Here is a 10,472-nt window from a genome sequence, read left to right as displayed (position 1 = left end):
CAGGGACAGCAGTTCAAAACTACCAGCTGTTCCTTGTGAGAAAGATGAGTCTTTCTGCTCCCGTAAAGATTTATGGCCTCAGAAACCCTGTACAGGGTCGTTATGAGTCGGAACCGACTCCACAGCATATAACAACAACAACAAAAGATAGAGTGGGATACAATGTGGAACAAAAATTAACATTATACAAAAAGATTAGACTTACTGGTCAGAAAGGGACTAGAGGAACCCAAGACTATGGCCGTCAACCACCCTTCAGGTCTAGAAAGGACCTCACCCTTGTGGTCCATTTTCAGCCAAGCAGTAGCTAGAGTGGACAACAACACTAGTAAGGTCTGCTCACCATGGAGTGGTCATTCATTGAAAATCAAAAGGGCAACATTTACCTGAGGACAAAGTTGTGAAGGGATGGGAAGGTGGGTAGAATGGAATTAAGAACCACAGGGAGGAAGTAGGATAACCCATGTTGCCTGGAGGACATTGTAATCATCCATCGAGATGAAACAATGTGTATTTCTTGAATGTAAAACTGATGATCTTGTCTGTAAATCTTCACTCAACTCATAATAAAAAATAATTTAAGAAAACCTTTGTGGGACAGTTGTGCTCTGCCACATGGGGTCACCATAAGGAGAAACCTACTCAGCAGCACCCAGCACCAACCAGGGGGGCTTAAATGAGACTCAGAAAAGCTGCTGCTGAGTGTGGGAATGCAGAGAGAAGATGGAATCAAGGGAAGGCTGCCTCCATGATATTTACAAAAGAAACAAACGTCACACATAATGCAGTGGAGCACTACACACACTTCTTCTCCGTGGCTAAACTCTGAACTCCCAACTAGGAGCTCAGTGCATGAAGGAAAGTGAGTCTTTCATAGGAAATGAAACATTATTAAAAGTACGCATTCATTGGCTTTGTTTTCATTATTAAATGCATTGGACCAAAATATTATTTTAATTAAAATCAACATCCTAATTAGTACTGTGGTTTAGTGAAAAAGACAGGAAAGAGTACCTGAAAAATGACAAGTGGTAAGCTGTTAGTGGGAGCACAGCGGCTCCATAGGCTAAGCATTGGACTGGGAGCGGTTCGAACCCACCACCCGCCTCACGAAAGATGAGGGTTTCTGCTCCCACAAATGTTTACAGCCCCAGAAACCCTGTATAGGGTCGCTATGAGTTTGAAACGACTCCGTGGAACTTAACAACAACAAACTGTCAATCTGCTATGTGCATCTTAGATCCCAATGCCACAAAAAATGCAAAAACAAAACAAAAATCACTATTTGAAATGATCTTTTCTCCATACCAAATCAGCATTTTCTCATAGCATGCACCTGGCCCACAGTACTTTCCTGCTGCTCCACAGACCTAGTTCTTGGACTAAAATTTGACAGAGTTGCCTTAATGAAAAGCTTCCTTGTGTGAGAAACTTTATTAGAAATTTTTACATAGCAAACAGTGCTATGTTGCTTTGCTAATGAGTTGATTCCAACTCATAGCAACCCTGTATAAGGCTAATAAGGAGCATCTGGTGGGTGTGAACCACTGACTTTGTGATTAGCCATCCAGTGACTAATCATGATATAGTGCCAAAACAATGGTATGGCAAGTTTTATGTGAACTTGGCCAGTTTCATTGGTTTAAATCAAGTTATCTTATACTGTGGCATATGCTTCAGTTTGCCCACTTTGAGACTATGTGCATTGATCTTGTTTTTCTGCTTTCTGTGTTCTCTGTAACCTCTTTGCTTAAAAACGTATTATTTTTATGGAAAAGGTAGACATTTTATTCCTAGGTGAGGTGCTAGTCATGTTTATTTTACAGGTAAAGAGCCCTGCTTTCTTCCTAAAATAAGTCCCATGATTCATGAAATCATGTCATACCTAGATCAACAAGCTCACAGATCCAGAGCGTGTTCCAGATATGTGAAGTTTCATTGTCTCCATGGCCCCGTTAATGCAGAAAGGCAGGCACTGATGGTTCTCCAAAGCTGCCTTCGGATTACTAGCAATAACAATAACTAAACTCCCCTCGAGATGGCATTGGCCTTGAGTAATTTTTAAAGTCATTAAATGGATTTTCTATAATAGGATTGATTAATGAATAGGGTCCACAGAGATGATCACGTGTCAGCATTTAAAGCCTTCTTAAGAAGTATCTGTGTGGCACCAATAACAGAGGACACAGCTGGATCTAAGAGCTGACTTTGCCCTTAACATATGCCATGCCTTTTGCTCCTCAGCAACTTTCACTTAGCCCTTTTATATCTGTTAGATTTTGTTAAAATAAGGTTTTTCAGTAATGGAATACATGCTGAATAATTGAGCCATGTTAAAATTTTGTTAGATAGGATGGATTTGGGAAAATAGTATATGGGACATACAAAGGGGCTTCCAAAAGTGTGGAAAAATGGAATTAATAGAAATGGGATTTTTTTAGGAACTTTTTGAACTCCCCTCATATGTGCCTCTGGTCTCTAGAAGTAAGATTGGTGTAATGAGCCATGAGAAAGATCATTTGTTCATGGCAAATTTATTCTATTGTGTAAAGCTTTGAGAAGCATGGGGTAACACATAAAGGCACCCTGCAATGGCTGCACATGTATATAATTGTTCAAGAATCCTCCTGTTTTAGCGCTGCATTCTATGCCATGCCTTCTAGGTCTTTCAACAGGGGATCATGACTTCCAAGGCCCTAGAGATAGATAATCATGCTTGGACTGTTCAAGGAGCAGCAAAGAGAGGTAGAATTAGGACACAGACTAATAAACAGAGAGTGGCAAGAGATAATATCAGAAAAGCTACAGTCTGATAGACCAAGATCCACAAGGACTGCAGATTTTATTCAAAGTGAAATAGAAGACTGTTGGGAAGTTTGGGGCAACAAAGTCACATCTGACTATTGTGAAATAAGTCCGGTTTCTTTGTGGAGAATTACTCTAAGATGAAGCCAGGGAAACCCCTTAAGAGAACAGGCAGATGGTGGTGGTAATGGTGGTCAGGATGTTGGAGTAGGTATGGCAAGAAGTAGTTGCTATATTTTGAAGGTAGAGCCAATAGGATTGATTGGCGTATTGGATATTGGGTTTGCAGTGATGGGGTAGGGGTGGCAGAAATTCAGGGATGACTCCATGTTTTCTCACCAGACCAATAGGAAGATTAGAAGATTAGAGAAGTCATGTACTAAAGACTGATAAGGGTATGGCCAGATTTGCCAAGTTTCAGATGCCTGTTCCGTGTCTAAGTGGAGATCTTACATAGGGAGTCAGATAAATGAATTCAAGGTGAGAGTACAGGGCTTAGGATGTAAATTCTGAAATATAGGCTATAAAACTGAATGGAATAAGGAAGAGCTCCCATCCTGGAACCTGAGACACTCCAAAATTTAGAGATTAGGAAGGTGAAGAAGCTCTAGTAGCAAAGGAGACTCAGAAAGAGCAGTCAGTAAGGTGGGAGAAGAGCCTGAAGTTGCTTCAGTTTTGTATTGATTTTCTTGTACCTCTACTAAGATCATTTTTAATCTGAAAGGAAATTGCTTATCATTAAATTGAGTTGTTATGTGAAGAACTCCCGAGAAAAAATAAATGGGTAAGAATACAGATATTAATAGCTTTTCCTCCTCTTCCCCTCCCACAACTGCAAACTGCCCTCCAAGTGCTTTTACAATACATTCTAACATAAAAGCAATATAGGGAGTTGAGACTAGTTAGACATAAAACAGATCCTCAAGATACTTAAAGGAAATAAGAGATATATACAAATAAATATAATGCAAGATTTCCTTTAGGAACTGGTGTGTTTCCAACTTTATGCTAATAAAAATTGGGCAACTTTTTATGTCTCGAATTTTAGTCACTAAACTGAGGGATAAAATTGATGCTTAATTTGTATTAGGCTACAATTGAGGTTGACATATTTATATTGTGCTTCTTCATGTCTTTAATTTCTACTTTTATTTGTATTTTGCTGTTGCTTCATTATTATTATTCTAAGGTGCTTCATTCCCTATGAGACAAGTAGTGACATTAAGAAAAAATATATCCAAATGGCATGCTTTCTGATCCAGAAAATATTTTGTACCCCTCGTGTGGTGCTATAGAATAAGCACTGGAGATGCAAACCAGAAGATTGGTGGTTCAAACCCACCAGCTGCTTCTTGGGATCTCTGTACAGGGTCGCTATGAGCCAGAACTGACTCGACAGCGCTTCACAACAACATTAGAGTTCAGAGGACAGATATATTACTTCCTTTGTCATCATTCTCGTTTTTTCTCCACCATATTCCTCATCTTTAATTTAAGTTGTAACTATATATTACATTTAAACATTTTAAAAAGTTAACCAAAGCTTAGACAAAAACATGTCAGGAAGTTTCAGATAGAATCTTCCTTGTTCTTTGTTAAATATTCCACATCTTCTACAGTCTCTCACTGCTTTATTTAAAATCAGTTCTGCTACTCACCATGGAAAGAAAATAAAACAGCATGGGATGAGGAAAAACATTAACTTGTAAACAGGAGAATCTCATATTATAATATAATTTGTTGTTGTTAAGTGTTATCAACTTGGTTCTCACTCATCATGACCCTATATTGAGTTTCCAATGCCATAAATCTTTCTGGGAGTAAAAAGCATCATCTTTCTCCCATGGAGAGGCTGGTAGGCTCAAACTGCTGACCTTGTGATTCGTAGACCAGAGCTTATTCTACAGAGCTACCATGCTCCCTATAACATGATTATGATTTAGAATCTATAAACTCTAATGGCTGTTGCCATAGGAATCCTTCTTTTACTGAAACATAAATTGTAAGCATATCTTCTTGTTGTTAAGTGCCATCAAATCAGTTCTGTATAGGGTTTCTGAGGAGCAGCTGGTGTGTTTGAACTGCCAACCTTTTGGTTGTAACTGACCTCATGGTCCCGTGCTTTATCCTACAGTACCCCTCCTTAGATCTATTAAACTAACCTTTCCAAGAGTACTAAGATGCATATGTTTCCATTTGATCTGAGGACAAACGCTGGGATGTTAATCAGACTTTGTCATGTGTACTGTGATGACAAACAGTCCTAAATTTTCAGTGTTTTACAGCAAAGGTTCATTTCTCCTTTATGTTGGTGGTGGTGTGCTGTGGAGTTGGTTCTGACTCATAGCGACCCTGTATAAGGTTTCTGAGGCTGTAAATCTTTATGGTAGTAGAAAGCCTCATCTTTTCCCCATGGAACGGCTAGTAGTTTCTAACAACTGGCCTTGAGGTTAGCAGTCTGACTCATAACTTCTATGTTATAGGTGAGTTAACTGTGGTTCTGCCCCAAGTATCTTCTAGAATCCAGGTTGAAGGATCAAACCCTATCTGGAACATTCTGTTCTCATGGCAGAGGATAATGACAATGACAGATGCACAGAAAGACTCTTAAAGCTTCTGCTGGGGGTGGTACACACTTTTGCCAAGTCTGATGTCAGTGGGCTGGGAAAATATATTCACATAACGAGAGGATGAACAACTGAAATGAAAATACAGTCTGTCATACTGGGAGGTAAGATAGCCTGAATGGAGATTGTAACATTACTTAGGAACCATTGTGATGAAGTTCAATGGGCTATTTTATTTCCAGAATCATCACGACAGAATAAGTTCGAACAATAAATAAGAAATGGTTATTTTAGTGCCCCATCTGGAAATCTGTAGTGGTTAAGTTGAACTGAACCCTCCTGTTGCAGGAAGACATTTAACAGAAGTTTCTCATGTCAGATTGAACGGCAAGTAATGTGTCGTGTACCAATCTTCTGTTTTCAGTAAGAAGCGACGTAGATGAAGATGATAGTGTTGGGCAGCCCAATGCATATGACCTGAATGACAGCTTTATAGATGACGAGGAAGAAGAATATGAGCCGACAAATGAAGATTCGGACTGGGAGCCGGAAAAGGAAGACCAAGAAAAGGAAGATTTTAATGAGCTTTTGAAAGAAGCAAAGAAGTTTATGAAAAGGAAAAAGTGACTCCTTTTCTGAAATAGTATATAGCATTACATTTACTTTATCTTTATGGGGAAAAAAGTCTATAAACTAAGGAGGCATTAAAAAATAACGGTTTTCCTCTTTCTGTAGCTATGACTTTTGCTCTTTGTAGTTGGCACATTGAACTGTTTTGTGTAGTGGATGGAATTTATTTTGTTGCATTGCTTTTTTTATCCTATTTAAAGCATTTGGAAACAGGAAGTAGAACAATAAAGAATAATGTTATTTTTCATGTGCTTTGTGTGTTGGTAATAAAAATTAAAAACTATATGTTTACACAAACTTTTGCCTCTGTCCTATTTTCAAAGACTGTTTTTATAGGATACTATGAAAAAATAACCAGGCAAATGAAATCATGGATAGGAAAATTTGCATCTTTTATGCTATTAAAGTAATTCTTTAAAAATGGCAGCCATCATTTTTTAGTGCCCTAGATGTGAGCTCTGTGATTTCATTTACTTTCATTCTTTGAGTCTTGAGAAATTAGTACCAAATGTATACTGAAAATAGGTTCAACCAGGCTATAGAAGAGAGATATTGGAAATGTTATTTTGTATCCCACATTACTGTAATTTAACATACGTTATCTGATTTTAAAAGAACTTGAAAGTGTGTTTTTGAAAAAAATACATAGTTTCATATGGCTATTTGTTTCTGAACTTTTTCATTGTGAATTAAGTGAAGTTTACAGAGAATATCATCAGTTTTATACTCAACAAATCATACACTTTGTTTCCTCTCAATGATTGTAATCTCCTCCACGTAACAACTGATATTTCACTTCCTCTCTGTGGTTCTTATTTCTAGTCTTCCCTGCTTCCCATCCCTTCTCAACTTTGTTCTTAGGTAAATGTTGACTTTTGATCTTGAATGGTTGACTATTCCATGATGAGCATACCTTACTAATACTGTTCTAACCCCTGTATACTACCTACTTCTTGGCTAAAAATTGGGTTATGAGAGTGAGTTCTGTTCCAGAACTGAAGGGTAGCAGAAGGCCATACTCTTAGATTCCTCCAATATTTCTGGCGAGTAAGCTTGGTCTTTTTTTTTTTTTAAATAATTTTGCACTTTGTTGTATTTTCTCCCCCTATATCCCGGACTGGAGTCTTGATGTAGCGCTGTGGGTTAAAGCACTGCACTGCCAAGTTGGTTTGAACAGCAAGGTCTGTGGTTCAAGCTCACCAGTCACTCCTTGGATACTCTGTACAGGGTTGGAACTGATTCGACAGCACTTAACAACAACAACACATCCGGAACTTTCCAGTGTGAGTCCCTTTCAGAGCAGTTAGTAGTGGTAACCAGGCACCAGAGTTGTGGAGACTGATGTTCACATGTCCATTGGTCCATTGGACTATTTGATTTCAAGCATCTTCAGTTTTCATCACTCTTCTTTATTCCGCACATGGAAAGACCAATAGTTGCACTGTTACAGCAGTTTCAGATTCATGGATGAAGAAACTGAGGCCACTCCGAGGGGTGAAGCAGAGTTTCAGATTTTATTAAGCTGGCTGACTCAGAGGAGCTAATTTCTCCAGATTCTGAGTCCCAAATGGAGGGTAACACGGGCTTATATGGGGTCAGACTTGGGGAGGGGCCAAGCTGTATACCTGTTTGAGGACAGGAGGAAAACCAGTGGGATTGGTCCCATTTGGTGACCTGATTAGCATTTTAGCTTGTCTCCTGGGCAGAGAAGATAGTGAATGATTTTTACCTTTTCCTGTTCATTCCCCCCTTTGATGCTCCTTTGGGACCGTTTTCCCAGGGGCATCATCTAAATTATTTGTAAATAACCAAAAAGTTTCTAGAAATAGCCTAAATGTTCATTAACTGATGAATGTGTGGCCAAAACATGACATATCAATACAATGGAATATTATTTGACCATAAACTGCAATGAAGTACTAATGATATGCTACAATATGGATGAACCTTGCGAATTTTCTAAGTGAAAAACACCATGCACAGAAAGCTATGTATGAATTCATGTATATGAAGTATCCAAAATAGGCACATTCATAGAGACAGAAAATAGATTACTGGTTTCCTAGGGTTAGATGGTGTAAAGAGAAATGAGAAGTGAGACTGCTAATAGGTTTAGAGTTTCTTTTGAGGTGATGAAAATGTTCTAAAATTAGATAGTGGTGATGGTCATTCAACTTTGTGAATATACTGAAAATCACTGAATTAGATGATAAGGCTGACACTAATCCTTTAGAAAGTAAAAGACATTTTTTAGTAATTGAAGATATACCTGGTATTACAGAGTAATGCACCATGGTAACTTTTTTTTTTTTTTTTTAAATAATATTGAGTTTTTAGTGAACATTAACTCTGCACATTAGGTTCTCATGTGAGAATTTGCTCACAAAATTGTTCAGTAACATGAATTCCATTGATCATAATGTGTCAGCATGCTCTTTGTGTTGTTTTTTTCCTTGTTTCTAGTTTCCCTGTCCCCTTATCTGTTCATCTTTGCTTTTGAGAAATTGATGACATTTCTTTCATGCTAAGGGTTTTTAAGTAGGGCTCTGAACTGAAGGTGAATATCCTTTGGTTTGTGTTTCACTCTATTTCACTAAAAGATTATCTCAGAGAGTAGGTTCAGTTCTAGGTTTAAAGAGTGTCACAAAGCAACAGTCTCAGAAGTTCCTCTGTTCTGTACTGTTTCAGTTTATCTAGCTTTTTGTTTCTTTTTTAAAGAACACATGCAGCTCTTGTCACTGAGAACTACAGGTATGTTGGTGTAAATTTGAATAATAGTGTTACCTGGTCTTCCTTGTAGGTGTATGGATATTTTCTTATCACAAACTGTTTGGTACTTCAATATAGATCTTTAATTGTTCTTTTTGATGATGAATGCAATGCCATTCCTCTTCAGTTTGTCATTCCTGGAATAGTAAGTCATGATTTGTCAGATTCAAATTGGCCAATACCAGCCCATTTCAGTTCATTAATGCCCAGGATATCAGTCTTTATGTGTCCCATTTCATTTTTGACAACTTCCAATTTTCCTAAGTGTCATACGTTGTACATTTCATGTTCTGATTGTCACTAGCATACCTGCTTTGTTAAAAGCCATTGTCTTGGCTCCAGCTCATAGCACAACATAATGAAACACTGTCCTGTCCTGCGCCATCCTCACAATCATTGCTACGCTTAAGGCCATTGCTGCTACCACTGTGCCAATCCATCTCCTTGGGGGTCTTCCTCTTTTTTGTTGATGCTCCACTTTACCAAGCATAATGCCCTTCTCCAGGGACTGGTCCCTCTTGATAATAAGTAATCTCTAAAGTTGGAGAGACTAGGGGCAAATTAAAGAAGAATTACATCACATTCATTGTAAAAAAGAGCATTTTAAGATCTATGTTGAAGTACAAACCTGTCTGTGATAGGATTTTATCTATGTGACTACAAGGACAACCAGTTAATACCATTATTGTTCAAATTTGTACACCAGTCACAAAAGCCAGCAATAATGAAATTGACAAATTCTACCAATTAATTCAGTCTGACATTGATCAAACATGCAATCAAGATGCATTGATAATTACTGATGATTGGAATGTAAAAGTTGGACATAGAGAAAGGATCAATCATTGGAAAATATGGGTTTGGTGATAGAAACGATGCTGGAGATTGCATGATAGAATTTTGCAAGACCAATGACTTACTCATTACAAATGCCTTTTTGCAGCAACAAAAATTTGCATCTGTGGGAAAAGACAATGGAGAAGCTCAATGTTATCAGCCAAATCAAGGCCAGGGGTCAATTGAGGAAAAGATCATTAATTGCTAATATGTAAGTTAGACTGCAATTGAAGACAGTTAAAGCAACACGAGATCCAACATATGACCTTGAATATACCCCTTTGGAATTAGAGATTACCTCAAGACAATGCTTGATATATTAGACACTGATGATCAAGGACCAGAAGAGTTGTGCAGTGACATCAAGAACATCATACATGAAAAAGTCAAAAGGTCATTAAAAAGACAGGGAAAAAAGAAAAGACCAAAATGGATGCCAGAAGAGACTCTGAAATGTGCTTGAATGGAGAGAGTCTAAAGCAAGTTAAAGAGCTGAAAAGAAAATTCCAATTGCAATTATAATGAAATGTGCAAAGACTTAGAGTTAGAAAACCAAAAAGTAAGAACACACTCAACAATTCTCAAGCTCAAAGAACTGGAGAAATAAATGAAGCCTCATATTCAATATTGAAATATTTTATGGGAAAAATATTTAATGACCCAAGAAGCGTCAAAAGAAGATGGAAGAACAAGAAAAACGAGCCACAATCTGAGAAGATATATGCACACCAATGTTCATAGCAGCACTATTTACAATAGCAAAAAGATGGAGGCAGCCAAAGTGCCCATCAACTGAAGAATGGATAAACAAACTGTGGTACATACACACAATGGAATACTATGCTACCTTGAAGAACAACAAGG

The 10,472-nt window shown here is 37.9% G+C and overlaps 1 protein-coding gene across 1 annotated transcript in view; it reads left to right on the top strand.

Moving 5' to 3' along the window:
* The window catches only part of APLF (aprataxin and PNKP like factor), a 210,145-nt gene extending 204,146 nt beyond the window's left edge, over positions 1–5,999 (top strand). The window contains exon 11 of the mRNA XM_006862939.1: positions 5,797–5,999. Coding sequence (XP_006863001.1) covers positions 5,797–5,999 — 203 coding nt within the window. The remainder of the gene's footprint in view (positions 1–5,796) is intronic.
* The last annotated feature ends 4,473 nt before the right edge of the window (positions 6,000–10,472 follow it).

This window comes from Chrysochloris asiatica, unplaced genomic scaffold (genome assembly GCF_000296735.1).
Source record: "Chrysochloris asiatica unplaced genomic scaffold, ChrAsi1.0 scaffold00052, whole genome shotgun sequence".
Taxonomy (NCBI): domain Eukaryota; kingdom Metazoa; phylum Chordata; class Mammalia; order Afrosoricida; family Chrysochloridae; genus Chrysochloris; species Chrysochloris asiatica.
This window is presented reverse-complemented; position numbering and strand designations above follow the sequence as displayed.